General features: G+C 36.6%; 1 protein-coding gene across 1 annotated transcript in view; it reads right to left on the bottom strand.

Moving 5' to 3' along the window:
• Positions 1-6,650: 6,650 nt before the first annotated feature.
• LOC136846927 (uncharacterized) overlaps positions 6,651-18,638 on the bottom strand; it is a 328,106-nt gene continuing 316,118 nt past the window's right edge. Inside the window, exons 9-12 of the mRNA XM_067118180.1 lie at positions 15,448-15,615; positions 11,007-11,232; positions 9,780-9,857; positions 6,651-9,705 (exon numbers count right to left, since the gene is read on the bottom strand). Of these exons, the coding sequence (XP_066974281.1) occupies positions 8,463-9,705; positions 9,780-9,857; positions 11,007-11,232; positions 15,448-15,615 (1,715 nt within the window). The 3' untranslated portion in view covers positions 6,651-8,462. The remainder of the gene's footprint in view (positions 9,706-9,779; positions 9,858-11,006; positions 11,233-15,447; positions 15,616-18,638) is intronic.

Genomic DNA, 18,638 nt, shown 5'->3' with positions numbered 1-18,638 from the left:
TCGGTACGGCCCATTTTAGCAAAATTTATCCATCGTAGAGTTCTGTAATCGGTAAGACCCGTTTCAGTAAAATTTATCCACCGTAGAATTCTGTAATCAGTAAGACTCATTTCAGTAAAATTTATCCATCGTAGAATTCTGTAATGAGTAAGACTCATTTCAGTAAAATTTATCCATCGTAGAATTCTGTAATCAGTAAGACTTATTTCAGTAAAATTTATCCATCGTGGAATTCTGTAATCAGTAAAACCCCTTTTCAGTAAAATTTATCCATCGTAGGATTCTGTAATCAGTAGGATTCATTACAGTAAAATTTATCCATCGTAGAATTCTGTAATCAGTAAGACCCATTTCAGTAAAATTTATCCATCGTAGAATTCTGTAATCAGTAAGACTCATTTCAGTAAAATTTATCCATCGTCGAATTCTGTGATCAGTAAGACTCATTTCATTAAAATTTATCCACCGTAGAATTCTGTAATCAATGAGACCCATTCCGCCAAATTTATCCATCGTACAGTTCTGTGATCACCAAACTCGTTTGACTAAATCTCTGGCCAAAATTGTTATTATTCTTCCAAAATTTATATCCTAGTATAGAAATTACAACTATATACCGTCCTTTTGCCAAAATACTTTTTTTCTGTACGCCTCCATCACTATCGGACATAGTAAAAAAAAAAAAGTCAAATGTATTCTTTCAGCTTCCTGTATAGGAATATTCCCACACACACACACACACACACACACACACACACACAAAGCCCAAAACGACCAATATCAATGATTGAAAGCCTCGGGCTTACAGCTGCCATTCACCAAGAGTGTGATGAAATACTGGCTCGTGCAGAGGAATGGGCTTTTCATTTTTTTTTTATCAGAATATTTTCGCGTAACAAGAGACGAACGGGCGAAAAATATTTCTTTCCTGAAAGACTTGTCGTTCAAGGATGAAAAACTGAGAATGGGTTACCTGGTACCAAGTGAAATGGACTCAAATATGCTTGCGAGTTTCGATAGAATAGCATTTTATTATTATTATTATTATTTATTATTATTATTATTATTATTTTATTATTATTATTATTATCCTAGCGCTTCGGTAGTCGCTTACCGCCATTGAGAGGAGGTGACTGGCGCCAGGGGTACATACAGGGAATATTTATACCCGAAAACGAGTTTGCAAATCAATCCTTTGGGAAATGAAACAGAACGATAAATACTATAAATATTATAAATATTCAGCGATGCTTGGCATACTATAATCCTTTAGGACCTAATATAATCTTTTCATCAAAAACATCAATTTTGCCATCCGGAAATTAAACTGAACGATAAATGTTATAAATATTATAAATATTCCGTGATGCTGGTAAAACTATAATCCTTTCGTACCCAATTCACATATTTATATACTCTTTTCATCACATCCATCATTTTTGCCTTTCGGAAATGAAACAGAACGATAAATATTATAAAAACAGAACATAAATATGATGGATATAAATATTCAGTAATGCTGGATAAACTATAATCCTTTAGTCCCTAACTCACTGATTTATAAACTCTTTTTCGTCACAGCCATCATTTTTGCCTTTCGGAAATGAAACGGGACGATAAATATTATAAATAACAGAACAATAAATATTATGAATATAAATATTCAGTAATGCTAAAGAAACTAATCCTTTAATACCCAATTCACTTATCTCATATACTCTTTCATCACAACCATAATTTTTGCCTTTTGGAAATGAAACAGAGCGATAAAACTGTAGGATAAATCGTCCACAGAGAACAGGAGGGAAAAACCCCGAGTGGAAATTGGGGAACACATGAGGCCAGTGTTTCCTTTTTTCCCCTGCGCGAAATTTCTTCCCCAAAAATAGCGGAGAGCCCGTTATGCAAAATCACTTATTAAAATTTACTGGATGCAGACGCGCTGAGCTTAAGACCAGAGAGAACGCAAGTAAGAAAAATCATGAAGATAAAAGACGACAGGAACGTCGGGTGGAGGAGGAGGAGGAGGAGGAGGCGGAGCAAGAGGAAGAGGAAGAGGAGGAAGAGAGAAGAGGGAGGAGGAGGAGGAGGAGGAGGAGGAGGAGGAGGAGGAGGAGGAGAGGAGGAGGAGGAGGAGGAGGAGGAGGAGGAGGAGGAGGAGGAGGAGGAGGAGGAGGAGGAGGAGGAGAGGAGAGGAGGAGGAGGAGGAGGAGAGGAGGAGAGAGAAAGAGAGAGGAGGAGGAGGAGGAGGAGAAGGAGGAGGAGGAGAGGAGGGGAGGAGAGAGGAGGAGGAGAGAGGAGGAGAGAGGAGGAGGAGGAGGAGGAGGAGGAGGAGGAGGAGGAGGAGGAGGGAGGAGGAGGAGGAAGAGGAGGATGAGAGAGGGAGAGGAGGAGAGAGAGGAGAGAGAGAGAGAGGGGAGGAGGAGGAGGAGGAGGAGGAGGAGGAGGAGGAGGAGGAGGAGGAGGAGGAGGAGAGGAGGAGGAGGAGGAGGAGGAGGAGGAGGGAGGAGGAGGAGGAGGAGGAGGAGGAGGAGGACGAGAAGTTGAATGAATTAGGGAAGCAACAGAGAAAATGTTTCAATAAATAAAATTAATCTATACGTACGTTATTATTTATCTAAGAATTAATTATCTCTAGTAGGGATGCCAATAAAATATACTAACTCCCTAATTTTTCGAAGGACTTTTGGAATGGAGTTTCCAGCCACACAGCACGTTTTTTTTTTTCTATCTCGCTCCCACCCACCACATTCGACTCACACCAGGTACATAACTCTTAGGCCAACCAAGATACAGAGTTTATATATATATATATATATATATATATATATATATATATATATATATATATATATATATATATATATATATATATATATATATATATATTTACGAAAAGAGCCTGTTAAAAAAAATGTCTATTTCTTCGCCACAACATAACAGCCTAAATAGGTTCCATTACAGTCTTAATATTTTCGTTATCATGCCTAGATTTTCTAAAATACTAGAAGCTACCTCAAAGGAAAGCCCACCATTAGACACAAGCAAATGGGACATCACAAGATATGTGAAAGTTTCCCTGCGACTGCCGAACCGGGCTAAGACTTCCCAATTTTGCCTTTTCCTGCTGTCTTTGGCCCTGGGCTAGAAAAAAGGGCATCAGGGTTCCCGCCTCATTTGGCATTTGCCCTTTGAAGAAAATCTGTCGGAATTTGAACAGAGATGAGAAAATAAGAAGAGAGCGGGTAAATAATTGCAGGAAAACACAAGATAATTTTATTTAAGGTTATAAGATGGAAATCTAAATCTGGAATTAGGTTGAAAACGGAGGAAAAGAAAATACGGGAATCACACGGGAATACGGGGTACATTCCCATGAAAATAAAGGAAAACAGGTAAATAACAGCAGAAAAACACTAGATAATCTTATGTCTAGTTATGAGCAGAACCTAAAGCAGGAATTAGGCTGACAATGAAGAAAAAAACAAGATGGGAATCAAACGGGAATACGAGATACATTCCCGAGAAATAAAGGAAAATAGATATATAAAAGCAGAAAAAAACAGATAATTTTATGCACGATTCTAAACGGATATCTAAACCAGGAATTAATCTGAAAACAAAGGAAAAACAAGGCGGGAATCAAACGGGAATACGAGACACATTCCAGAGAAAATAAAGGAAAATGTGCAAACAATAGCAGAAAAACACCAAATAATCTTGTGTCTGGTTATAAGCGGAAATCTAAAGCAGGAATCAGGCTGATAATCAAACAAAAACGAGACGCGAATCCTTCGGGAATATGGCAGACTTTCCCTCGAGGAAATCTTCCGGGAAAGATCCTTCGGGTTGCTGGTGTCCTCCGGCGTCGATTCGTGGTTATTCAGATGGGATCCTGTTTGTCATCCCCTTCCGCTGGGGACACGGACACTTTCGCCACAAGAACACTCGGCGGTGGGGATACAGGAAGGGCTATCCGTCAAGATCTTGGGGAATCAGGAAAGAGAAATCACAAGGAATCGCGAGATTTATGCTGGGCATTCTTCTTCTTCTTCATCTGATCTTCTGCTCTCTGTCTCTCTTTCTCTATCTCTTTTAAATCTATCTGTCTATCTATCTATCTATCTATCTATCTATATCTATATATATATATATATATATATATATATATATATATATATATATATATATATATATATGAATAATACAATTAGAAATTTGTGTTTCCATGATCACAAGTTGCTCTATGTTCGAATCTAATCAACGACCACATGAAGTATATATCCCTTATTTGTCAGTTACAATATATATATATATATATATATATATATATATATATATATATATATATATATATATATATATATATATATATATATATATATATATATATATATATATATATATATATATATATATATATAAAATATATAATAACGTATAATATATATACTGTATATATTATTGGTCCAAAAATTTACATTGCAATTCATTAGACTACTTTTGTTGCTTGTTTTGACGACAGGTGTTCGTTCCAGAGAAGCCTAAACAATATAATAGGAGTTACGGCCTGTAAAATACAGCAGGTAGGACAAAATTTTCCTACCTTATTTCAAATTTTACGCCTTGTCATTCAAGCACCAATGACTTGTTTTCAAAAGACACTCCCTAAAAATCTTTGCAGTTTCGGGTGGTAGTGAAAATATCAAAATCCTCTCCCTGCTCAATTCTTTCTCATGATATTCTATCCAGACATTAAGGGAACTTTTATCTGTAAGTTTGCTTAATTTCTGTAAACTAATTATACCTTGAAATTTTACATTTTATTATTACTATAATGTCGTGTTTTCTGTAACTAGTTAATACTGTAATCTAAAAAAATTCACACACGCCTTCCTTGTTTTCAACTAAAGAATCTCATGCAACCAAAAAGAATTATTTGCAAGATATCTTCTAAAAAAATTATATTTACGAGATCTTCCCCTGACTAAAATATTCAGAAACCCGATACAAAACATTTCAAGACGCCTAAGCGTAAGTACGACCTACCGTAAGTTCAAAGGTCAAATTTTCTTTGAGCGAAGGTAATGCGACAATGCGTAATGTTCTTGGCTGCTCGGGGACTGGAAAAATGGAATTTAGTGACGGCGGACGTCCGTGTAGTTTACGGGTTTTCCATTATTCAAGAATTTGAATTAATAATTTACCGACATATCCGCACTTTGGTATTTCAGTTTTCTGTACACCGCGTAATATTGCTCACACAGAAGAGATTTTTATATGATATGATAGAAATTGTGTTGTATTACAGAATTGGCGCAATCATTTGATCATTATTACGACCAGTGTGAGCACACATTTATCTGAAAGCAGCTAAATCGCAAGCAACTTGATAAGCCAGGTTTCAAAGGGATATATGTGACGATATTTTAAATAAAATAAAATACGCAAAGTTTATATTAGCGTGACCAATTAACAAATAAATAAATGCGTGCATAAATAAATAGCTGTCCCGTTCTAAATGACTCCTAACCTTTCGGTATATTTGCCCTTATTCCAACCTTAAAGACGAGATTTAACAAGCGAAAAAAGCGCCGAAGTTTCCCGGCGCAATCGAGTTTTCTGTACAGCGTATAATCAAGGCGGCCGAAAACAGATCTATCTCTCGGTGGTCTCGGGATAATGCTGTATGAACCGCGACCCATGAAGCTTTAACCACGGCCCGGTGGTGGCCTGTCCTATATCGTCGCCAGATGCACGATTATGGCTAATCTTCACCTTAAATAAAATCAAAACTACTGAGGCTAGAGGGCTGCAATTTGGTGTGTTTAATGATTGGAGGGTGGATGATCAACATACCAATTTGCAGCCCCCTAGCCTCAGTAGTTTTTAAGATCTGTGGGCGGACAGAAAAAAAGTGCGGACAGAAAAGAGTGCGGACGGGAAGACAAAGCCGGCACAATAGTTTTCTTGTACAGAAAATTAAAAAATACATTTGAACTTGACAGATTTACGTAAATACGACCCAAACAAATTCTCATCTTTCGCTGGTTGTGAAGTTGTTCAGATCCCACCTAATCTCTTTATTAATAATTACTTCTTTCGGATTCAAAGTTACCTGTAGAGAGTTTAACAAAATATAACAGTGAATGGAGTGTTAAGAGATTAATATGGCCATGACAGTATACCGATCGGGCCGAAGTGACTTGAAAGTTCTTGAGCTTCTTGGGGGGCCAATGTTTTAATGATAACTCCCTCTTCCTAAAATGCGAGTGGGAGTTTGACTCTTACCTGGGAGGTAGAACTTGTCATCAATTTCCTCTAACAGACTCAAGGCACTCAGTGGAAAGTATATATATATATATATATATATATATATATATATATATATATATATATATATATATATATATATATATATATATATATATATATATATATATATATATATATATATATATATATATGTATATATAAATATATATATATATATATATATATATATATATATAATGTACATGTATATATATATATATATATATATATATATATATATATATACATATATATACATACATATATATTACTTAATACATATACATAATATACACCACATTTACAAGGGTGGAAGAAAAGAGTAAAAGAAGTTGGAGCTTTGGCAGTTTTATTATGAAAGAAAAATAAAGAACCTTTTGTGCAAATTACATTATTAGGAAAATCATTGAAAAAATAAGATAAAAAATGGAAATAAAAGAATAAAAAAAAAAGAAAAAAGGCTCTCAAGCAGGGACACTAATGACCTGCCACAAGAAATGATTCTTCAAAATTCTCCCCAAAGGAGAGACGAGAAGTCAGTAAATAAAAAAAAAATGGTGACAAATCTATTTCTCCATGGGACAACTATGGACTCACATAAACTAACCTGTAAACAGTTATAAAAACAAGACAGTGGAATGGCAACTGAAGTTAACCTAACCATACAAAGTCCAGAACTCCAACTACAGAAACAATGGCTTTCCTCCGGACCGACTCAAAATAATTACAGCTCGTGCTGAATTCTCCATGGTCCTAAACACTTTCTGCATACCAGACGCCTTTTCCCAATTATACCTGAGCAATACTTAAGGTGAAATGGAATACCTGCGTGATCTCATACAACCATAATTTCCTCGGGGTCTTCTCTGACCAGAATTAGAAAACTGTTTATCCAGGGCACGAAAACCTGACGTCATAATTTCACAATTCTTCTGTTTACATATCCATATTGAACCTGAAACGATTTTAGACCCGTGGACTTTTGCGTTATTCAATAAACAGTATTCTATAATAATGGACTTCATGCATTATTCATTAAACAGTATTTTTTCTATAATAATGGACTTCATGCATTAATCATTAAATGCGGCAGGGTAATGGGATTTAACACTGGTTAATTGCTGGTAATTTTGAATACTGAAATTTTGGCATCAGTTACTAAATCGTTTTGGAATAATGGAAATGAATTAATCATCAGACGGTATTTTGTACAAACGTTCTTTCTTTTTTAACTCTTAAAATAATGAACTTTTGGCCCTAGTTACTGAATAATCAGCTTATTCAAAAGTAATACGTAGAACATTACCATAAGTGATACACCATTTCTGTGGTAAATATAAACAACATCAGACATATACCAGACATGAAAAGTCAACTTGCCATTTTACTTAACCAATAAATAAGCATTGTCTACTGGCCACAGATTTATTGCTCGGTATTCAATAACAATGATTTATTAAAAGAACACATTATCACAGACTTTACTACAGAAAGCTATGATGGGCTGTACCAACATAGTATGTTTCATTACACATGACATAAGTGGTAAGGGACAGAGCCTTTTTTTTTACAGTTAGCATCCTCGTCTGAAATTACAGAGAGCTGACAGCATAACTCTTATTATAATTTCCTCTCTTACAAGACTCATGGCAGAATTTCTCATCTTTAAAATGCACTCTTACAACGTTTGGTATTCGTAATACTGAAATGTTCAGGTATTTTCACCCGTTTTAATTCTTTGTTTATATATTTACTTTGTTACGCTCACATCAGTTCCTGTACTGCATAATAATTAAGTTACCTTTTCCTGTATAGAATCATTCACTTATATCAAAAGTTGCTGTATATTTCACCAATCCATTTTATCAGTTTCTGTACTGCATCATTCAGCTGTTCTTCAAATCTGTTCTGAACTGTATAATACAGTTCCCCTAGAATCAGTTTTTATGCTGTAAACAACTGTCCTTCCATCACTCGACTGTCTATCCACATTATATTCTGTATCCAATCATGGCAGGTTGGGACGCACAAAAATAAAAAAAAAAGTAACTAAAAGACGCTGGATTCATTACACTAATTCGATCCAACAAAAATAGAACACTACTCTTTGTAACTACGAAATTTAGAATCCCCTACATCTGATGCCATCAACTCCTCAGCTCGAAACTCGAATGCACGCGGGTGTGACGTCGCTGACAGCAGTGGTGGTTATGTTGATTCCAGTGATGATGGTGGTGGGTTTGATGAGGGGACGCGCGGGTCGCGCTGTGCGACGCTCTTCTCTTTTCCGGCTGATTCGGGTACTCGCGTCGAGTGATGTTGATGTTGGTTTTCGACAGAGACCTGGACTTGCTCGACACGCACGGGAAACAGACGGTCGCCTCTGGACTGTCCTCGTCTTGGTAGTCCTCGTGCCACCCTCCTAAAAAAGACTTCGTTCTTTTGGCGCTCGGGGTGAGGAGGAGCCCCGGGTTGCTGTCGTATAGAAAGTAGGAGCTCGGCTGCACTTTTGTGCGGTGTCTGGGCAGGCTGCGGCTGCGCACCAGGCCAGGAGACTGGGCAGAGCTGCTGCTGCTGTGGTTCTGGAGGTGCAGGATGCACCCGGCTGATCCGTGAGGGCAATGGGAGCAGTGAGACTTCGAGGAAGAGCAGTGCTTGTGGAGAGAATGGCGCCTACACTCGTGAACGTGTTTATGATGACCTGACCTATTGCTTAATGTGTCCCCAGCTGTGGGAAGCCTCGACGTATCCACGGCAGTTGACGCTGTGGATCCAGTCTGCACGTTACTGAGCTGTGAGGAATTATGGCTTTTAGAGCTCCCAGCATCAGAAGCCGAGACATTGAGCTCCTCGTGGGACGCCTTCGCTGAATTCAGTTCCCTCTCGTAAGCTGATTTATAAGTCCCATATGCGTCCGAAAGCCTGTTGCTCTCTTTCTTCAGGGTACGAGACGGAGGCACCCTGATGGCCGCTAACCAGGGGGACTGCATGGGGTCCGAAATGGGCGGGGGCGGAGGGGTGGGCGGCGGCGATAACCCTGGCCACTCAGAGGAGGAGGATGGGTCTTCCTGAGGAGAGTCGAGGTCCTCGTGGAAAGACGTGCGAGGGGCGTCTCCCGGGGACACGGAGGGCGCTTTGGGAGAGACAGGTCGAGGCCGAAGAGAATTGGACGACCCGTGAGCCGACTTTTTCCCAGGTGAAAGTGGGCGTTTAAAAGGAGGGGAGTGGTGCAAGGGAGGGGGAGTGGGCGGAGGGAGTAGCGCATACGACGGCGGTGGAACGGTCAAATTCTGGAGGGAGTGGGATTTGGTTGGAGTCGAGGGGAAGGTGGGAGACGGTAATGGCGACGGTAGAGGGGTAGGAACCGGAGAATTCGGGGGCGGGAGGGGGAGGAGTGAATGAGAGGAGTGTGGATAGTCAGAGGAGTGTGGAGTGGGGGATTTGGCGGATGTTTGTTATTGAAAGGAGAGGAAAAAAAGGGTGGGGGAGGAGGGGTAGGTACAGGGACTTCTACCCAAGAGATTTCTGCCGGATTATCAGATCTGAAAAAAGGCAACGGAAGTACTGGTGTTATGATCATGACATTCACAACCTAAATGTATGAATTGGGATGAAATATCCAGTATTCTATTTCAGCAATAAAACACTATTCTTCAGCAATATTACTGTATATCATGACAGATTACAACAGCAGTTTCTTGAGGAATCTTTATGAAGTGTACTGTGTATATCATGATAGATTACTACAGCAGTTGCTTGAGTAATATTTATGAAGTTTACTGTTCATATTTCATAAGATAAACTAAACATCTCATGAATATTTCGAATGAATCCAATATCTCACTGGTAGTCATTTATGACCACTTCATGCATACTGATGAACCAGATATCACCATGCATTATCAATTTTAGAATGAAACAGATTTAGGAAGTGGTAAAGGCAACTAGTTGACAGGAAATGAAAAAGAAAAAAGAACTTGAATGAGTTTCAGTGGGTGTTAATAATTTGATGTACCCAAATCCAATGATTTGAAATAGGGCAGCTCAAGCGGGTTTTAATATTTAGCTTTAATCCAATTATCGCCGTCTGACTTCTTGTTAATTGGAACTAGAGAGTCAGAAGGGAGTCTCCCTTCTCCCAATTTCGAAATCCTCGCCGGAGAAAATGATTCGCGGTGCTCTTCCATTCGAAAATCTAAGACCACTCCCGGTTCTACCGATGTGTTCATACTACAAAATGACAAAATGACTCTGGATAATCAAATCACCCACAGTTCTACCGACATGTTCGTACTACAAAATGACAAAACGACTCTGGATAATCAAATCACCCACAGTTCTACCGACATGTTCATACTACAAAATGACAAAATGACTCAGGATAATCAAATCACCCACAGTTCTACCCACGTGTCTATACTACAAAATGACAAAATGACTCTGGATAATCAAATCACCCACAGTTCTACCGACATGTTCATACTACAAAATGACAAAATGACTCTGGATAATCAAATCACCCGCAATTCTACCGACATGTTTATACTACAAAATGGATAATCAAATCACCCACAGTTCTACCGACATGTTCGTACTACAAAATGACAAAACGACTCTGGATAATCAAATCACCCGCAATTCTACCGACATATTCATACTACAGAATGACAAAACGACTCTCAGATAATCACCTGGAAATATTATTAGGAAGGCCAGACGAGGAGGCAGTCGAGGGAGACGTGACGAGAGGCTGCGATGCCGTTGACGAATTCACCATGACTGACGGATTGGAGGAAGACCTGACAGGTCGACGGCAGCATCTTCCTCTCAGCCAGATGACGGCTGCTCCTGAAACGGTGACCAGGACGGCGCAGGTCCCAAGGGCTATGCCAGTCACCGTCATGATCATGTCGCCACCTGGGGTGAGATAAATGAAAGAATTTAGAGCCATTATTATTATTATTATTATTATTATTATTATTATTATTATTATTATTATTCATAAAAATCTCATAATAGCATGAGTCACTAAAATGGTGAAGAAATCCACAGTGGTGTAGATGTCAATGTATATTTTAGAATTATATATACTCAGATTGAGAAGGAGATTCGAGCAGATTCTAGAAAGATCTCTTTTGTATGTATATTTCTAAATTACATATCTACATCTACACCACTGCCGATTTCTTCACTATTATTATTCAAGCACCCAAATAATATGGTGTTCATTTGAAGGAAGTAACGGAAGGTAACACAGGATAACTTAGCAATTAGTTTCGTGACATGCCATTCAGATGTCGCAAAAGTTCGCGCCTCCCCCAGGGCGATGAAAAAAAATAGCTGGCTCTGTATCATGTTCAGTTACTGCTGCAGTGTGGGGACTGCTGCGGTGGGAGGTTGGAACCAACATTCTTTGGAAGCTTGAATTTCAAGTCAATGGCCCCTTTGGTGGGCTTCTTCCATGTGAATAGGTTTTATCTAATAATAATAATAATAATAATAATAATAATAATAATAATAATAATAATAATAATAATAATAATAATAATAATAAAATAAAATTGTATACAAAAAATCTATATAAAAATTAGCAGAAATTACATAAATTTCTATCTGATGAATAGCTCTATCAGTCTTCCTTGACAAACTTAAAGATACAATTTATATACAACATTCTCTACTGAATCAAGATTAGAAATATACAGCATTCTCTACTGAAACAAGATTCGAAGATTAGAAACCTAGACTGATTAACATTCAACAATGGTTTAAGAGACTGTATTGCCTCGTATGTCTAATCTTTAAAAAAATCAATCCTACAGTTTTGTTTTTGATCAAATTTTTATTATTATGAATAACAAGAATTGATTTTCGCTCCATTTGGTCCTTAATACATAATAATCCCCGTTTTAGCCTTCCTTTCCTTGTTTTCTTTTTTTTTTTTTGTGAAAGTCGCCCTGGTTTCAATGATATTCCCGTCAATATCTTTTTTCTAAACTATATTTCCATTCATCAGTTTCATATACCGATTCTGGGCTTCGAATTCACTGTGACCACAAATTTGATTAATAAAAGTCAATTTATGGCTTTGCAAGCAGAAAGGATAACTGGATATACGAAATGAAATACAACTAAAGATCTCACACGTTCGTGAGCCAAAAATAAGAATAAATAAATAAAATAAATAAATAAATAAATAAATAAATAAATAAATAAATAAATAAATAAACAGTGTGGAATAAAATAAAGTAACATTCGTTCGTCAACTTAAGCACAGCAAATAAAACCAAACCATATGATATATAAGGAAAAAACAGAACGAAGAGAACCAAACCATATGAAATGTACGAAAAAACCAGAACGAAGAAAACCAAACCACATTAAATAAAAGAAAAAACAGAACCAAGAAAACCAAAGCATATTAAATATACGAAAAACCAGAACGAGGAAAACCGGAACACATGAAATAGAAGAAAAAAAACAAGGACGAAGAAAACCAAACCACATGAAAATAAGAAAAAACCAGAATGAAAAAACCAAACCATATGAAATATAAGAAAAAACCAAACCATGTGAAATAGAAAAAGAGCAAATAAGAAAACCAAAGGATTAATACAAGAAAAATCCAGAATGAAGAAAACCAAATCACATGAAATATAAGGACAAAACAGAACGAAGAAAACCAAACCATATGAAATATAAGAAAAAACCAGGACGAAAAAACCAAACCATATGAAATATAAGAAAAAAACCAGAACGAAAAAAAACAAACCACATGAAACATAAGCAAAAACCAGAACCATGAAAACCAATGCATATCAAATAAAAGACAAAACCGGAACCAAAAAACCAAACCACATGAAATAAAAAAAAAACAGAACTAAGAAAACCAAAGCATCAACTACAAGAAAACACCAGAACGAAAAAAACCAATCCACATAAAATATAAGAAAACCCCAGAACGAAGAAAACCAAACCATATGAAATACAAGAAAAAACCCCAAAACCAATTTTGCAACCAGGACCCTCATTTGCCTTCGGGACACGTCACGGCTCAAATGACTCCAGAGCGCAACGGGTTTCGGATCGACAGACCTGTTGATCGGCGGATGGGGAGGGAAGGCCGCAGTGCGGATAGGGGGCGACATATTATACATATTAATTGGACGGACGACGACTCTCGTTTTGAATTGTTTCCTCGTGCGCAATTAACCTCCGTCGCCGCCCACACGCCCGCAGGCAATCAAATATTAGCATGGCAGGGGTGGTGTGGGGCTTTGTGGCGCGAGAAGTGGCGTTTGTATTTATTGTTGCTTTTATCTATATTTTTATTATACTTTGTGTTTTTCAGTATTGGTATTTTTAACTTGTATTCATTAATTCGTATTCATTCACTTTATTTTGTGTATATGTATAAGTAAATGTATGTATGAATGTGTGTGCATGTGTATATATATATATATATATATATATATATATATATATATATATATATATATATATATATATACACACACACACACATATATATATATATATATATATATATATATATATATATATATATATATATATATATATATATATATATATACATCACATCATCGTGATTCATATACAAGCATATATATAATATACATATAATTTATTTTCAGAAAACTAAAAATGAAAGTTGAGTATAAAACACTCTTTTTTAAGATCTGGGGAAGAAAAAACTGCGCTCCTCCTCAACTGAAAACATATTGCTTTTTAGAAGCTCCTCCGGTGGGTGGTTCTTGAGTCCCAATTGAGCTGGAATACTCTTAGTAAATATAATTTTTAAAAGTACATTTTTTTTATCATGGCACTTTCTCTATCTATCTATCTATCTATCTATCTATATATATTCTCATAAGGGCCTATATAAAATGAATGAAGATAAAAGTTACAGACGTTGTGGAAATCTGATTAAGCAGTTGTAGGATGAACGTAGTAGAAAAATATAACTAGTGAATTAACAAGTGACTGTATTCTATACTTGCATTTTCTCTGAAACAGAACTTCTTCGATTTAAGAACTGCCTACAATTTTCACGTTCGGTAAGTACCACAACCGAAATATTCAGTCCTGCCACTCTTGAAAAATGGGTTAAATTTCCAACTCTCTCTTCTCTTTCTGTCACAGAAGTCTGAACTAGTTTCAGAACGCGAAGTTGGTCTCAAAAACAAATGGAATATTAAGGCGCCCTCTCTCTGTTGTGGATATGAAAGAACTGTTTAGGTAAGCTTGAGCTTGCATAGGTGGGATAGATATTGATCCAACTGGCCATCCGAGTTTGCATAGACGATTGATTCACTTATATTTCAACTAGCGTCGCAACAGTTATGGTCGTTTATGCCCCAAATATACTTTGACTAGAAATCATTTGAACTATGCACAGGAAAAGTCTTTTATAATTACCTGATGAAATGTATATCCATCTTTGCATATTTTAAAGAAAAATTCATTGGATGAAACAGTGAGTGTAAGTGTATCTGACACACTGTAGCTAAGTCCTCTGTATTGATGAATAAAACACCTTATGGAATTTTCTGTAGAGGTGATCCTTCCACAGTACAGGAGTTAGAAACATAGATGTGGCTGTCACAGGTGTATAAATACCCTCTGGATACAAGCTATTTGGGCAAAAAAAAAAAAAAAAAAAAAAGGCTGTTACAGTTGTTTGACTTGCCCTTTGGGGTCACATGATATTTGGGCAAAAGGTAAAAAAATATATATGTATATATTGCTGCCACAGTTGTATAACTACCTCTGGAGTACAAGCTATTTGGGCAAACAAAAAAAAAAAAAATAAAAATAAACCTGGCTGTCACAGTTCTTTGACTTGCCCTTTTGAGTCACATGCTATTTGGGTAAACGGTATAAAAAGACATAGGCAAAAAAAGACATAAGCAAAAAACAAAAAGACATAAGCAAAACAAAAAAGACATGGGCAAATAAAAGACATAGACAAAATGGCTTTAAATCTAACAAAAAAAATGCATGGTGAAGAGGAAACTATAAGCAAATTAGCTTTCAATCTAAAAACAAACAAACAACTAAATAAATAAATAAATAAATAAATGCACAGTGAAGAGGAAACAGGAAACTCACACTCGCTCTCATCCGTGTTGTCCCCCGTGGAGCAGTTCGGCTGTCCATCGCAGACGAGGCTGGGGTCAATGCAGAAATTCGCCGTGTTGATGCATCCCCCGCCGTGGACGACCCCCACGCAATAGATCGAGTGCTGGCACCAAAATCCGCCCAGCATACTGCAATTGCCTGCAATAGGATAGAACAGAGTAAAACACAGAATTTAGGTCAAAGGCTGTAAATGAATATCAAAAGTACATTTTAAAAATCGTGATAAATAAAAACTGTCTGAAAATGAACCTCACAGCAAAATTGCACTGTTTAAACTGAAGGTGAAAGCGTTTGTTAATAAAATAAATTAATAGGTCAAAATTATAACTGCACTTCATCTGCAAACTAAGAAATGCGATGTACCTGAAGACGGAAAGTATTTTCAAGAGCAGAGATAAACATAAATTGTGAGTATTATTTAAAATAATAAGGGCAATTAAAAGAATACGTATGAAAATTCTACGCAACGCGGATAATTAATTCTGTCGTAACATTCTGAAAAACAAAAAACAGTATTTAATCGCCCAGGTAAAGCTGGCACCAGGTTGCCACTGTTCATCAAGGGTACTGTGACCTCGGTGTGCGTTGGTAATGGCCCTACCCGGGATGACCTTTCCTAAATTCCAGTGACTTTTCCTAAATTTCAATGACCCTTCCTAAATTCGAATGACCTTTCCTAAATTCGAATGACCTTTCCTAAATTCGAATGACCTTTCCTAAATTCCAATGACCTTCCTTAAATTCCAATGACCTTTCCTAAATTCCAAAGACCTTCCCAAAATTCCAATGACCTTTCCTAGATTCCAATGACCTTTCCTAAATCCAGTCACCTTTCCCAAATTCCAATGACCTTTCCTAAATTTCAATGACCTAGATTCCAATGACCTTTCCCAAATTCAAATGACCTTCCCAAAATTCCGATGACCTTTCCTAAATTCGAGTGACCATCCCAAAATTCAAATTACCTTTCCTACATGCCAATGACCTTCCCTAACTCCAATGACCTTTCCTGCATTCAAACTTGAAAATTATAAAAAAAAAATTAAGACATGATAACACACTTTCATCAAGAGAAAAATTAAAAAAAGACAACAAGAGCAAAACACGATATCATCCTTCCTTCGAAAAAAAAAAAAACTGATCAGATATGACAAGAGAGTTGTAACATAAAACTCACATTAGACAAAACATAACGGTGTGGTTATTGTTACATTACATATTTATATCACACCTGTATTTTCATCTACTTTTAATGGGGATTTTAGTAGTTTGGTATTTTAGCTCTGTGTATGAAATTAAATAATTCTTAACTTTCCACAATCCGTTTATGATATGACTTCAGATTATACAATCGTATTTTCTCAGAAGACGACCATTGCTGACGTAAAGGAGTTACAGTACTAAATATATAATTAACATTTTATTTATCAGAAGAGAACATATATCCAACGGAAGAGAGAGACAAATAAAAAAAAAAAAAAAAAAAGTAAAAGATAAGATCCCATTCTGACCAAAAAGTCGATTCAGAGAAAGAAGAATTAAAGAAACAAAAACAAAAATGGAGAAACGACAGAAGGAATCACAAAGAATCCAAAGTTAAAGATAAGGTCCCATCACGGAGGTGAAAAATGGAGATGATAATTCAGGAAAGAATTCAGAGTTAAAGATGAGATCATCCCATGACCCTGGGCCAAAGTCTCTGGAGAGAGAGAGAGAGAGAGAGAGAGAGAGAGAGAGAGAGAGAGAGAGAGAACTAGGTCGCACGAGTCACTAACTCCGTCTCATTAGAGAAACTACTTTAAAAAGACACGCTCTTCTCAGATTGTATTTGCCTAAGAGGAGAACAGGAAACTTCCCTTTGGGAAACTGAGAGCTGACGTCATTCCTGAAAGAAAGCTATTGGATTTCATTTTTGAGAGAGGGAAGAAGACTGTGTAATATATATATATATATATATATATATATATATATATATATATATATATATATATATATATATATATATATATGTGTGTGTGTGTGTGTGTGTGTGTGTGTGTGTGTATGTGTATATATATATATATATATTTATATATATAATAAACAAAAATATACAATCACACACAGAACAGAAATGAATTTCTGACTCACATCAGGATCAACCCAGGTCTTTCAACTGAAAGACGAGAGAGAGAGAGAGAGAGAGAGAGAGAGAGAGAGAGAGAGAGAGAGAGAGAGAAATATTCAGTAGGCTATGAGCAATAAACAAAAAAAAAAAAACGTAATTTGCCTCTGAAAGGGACTGAAGTGTATAAATCTTACAACAACGCAAAAAAATTTACACTTCTCATTCCTAACCCCAAAAACTCCCACTATGACCTTTGTTTTTGTGACGCTATTTTATTCAGTAAATAAAATGATGACAATATCAAGGTCATAATGCTAATAAGAATATTAAATATATATCAGTCAGTGATGCTGACACAGAAACAAAAAAAAATCGATGACTAGAAGTGGAAACCTAAAGTTCTGACATACTTTGTGATGTTCCCAACCTGGTTTCCAGATTTCCAGGCACAAACTGGAAATGCTGAAGTATGGCAGCATCTGTTGTTTAGACTCCATCTTGACAACAGCACTGTGTCTTTACCCTAAATTACTATGTCCTCCTCCTTCACTAATCCACTAACCTCCCCCCCACCACCCTCCCTTCTCACCATCACTAACTATTCAATCAGAGTCCAACAGCAGCAGTAGCCATCAGCAAGCAAGCAAGCCGGAAAGTAGGGCAAACAACTCCCTTGCTTGAGTTCCCTTATCAACCCCTAAATTAAAGATATCTCTCTCTCTCTCTCTAAAAGTATCAAGAAGGTTTTAATGGCTAGAATACACGGGTATCTGATTCGCAGTAATGCCAATAGCTTGGTTTTGTCTTTCTTGTTGACCCAACCTTTGGTTTTTCTTATTTTTTTTTTTTACTCCTGTTTGTTTACCCAGCCGTTGGTTTTTTATTTTTTTTTTTACCCTTGCTTGTTTATCCAACCTCTGGTTTTCTTGTCTTTTCAATTTTTTTACTCTTGCTCGTTTACCCAAACGTTGGTTTTTCTTATTTTTTTTTTTTTGACTCTTGCTTGCTTACCCAACCGTTTTTTTTTTTTTTTTTTTTTTTTTTTTTTTTTTTT

The sequence above is a fragment of the Macrobrachium rosenbergii genome, chromosome 16 (assembly GCF_040412425.1).
Source record: "Macrobrachium rosenbergii isolate ZJJX-2024 chromosome 16, ASM4041242v1, whole genome shotgun sequence".
NCBI classification, from domain to species: domain Eukaryota; kingdom Metazoa; phylum Arthropoda; class Malacostraca; order Decapoda; family Palaemonidae; genus Macrobrachium; species Macrobrachium rosenbergii.
The sequence above is the reverse complement of the archived record's forward strand: the minus strand, read 5'-3'. Positions and strand labels throughout refer to the sequence as shown.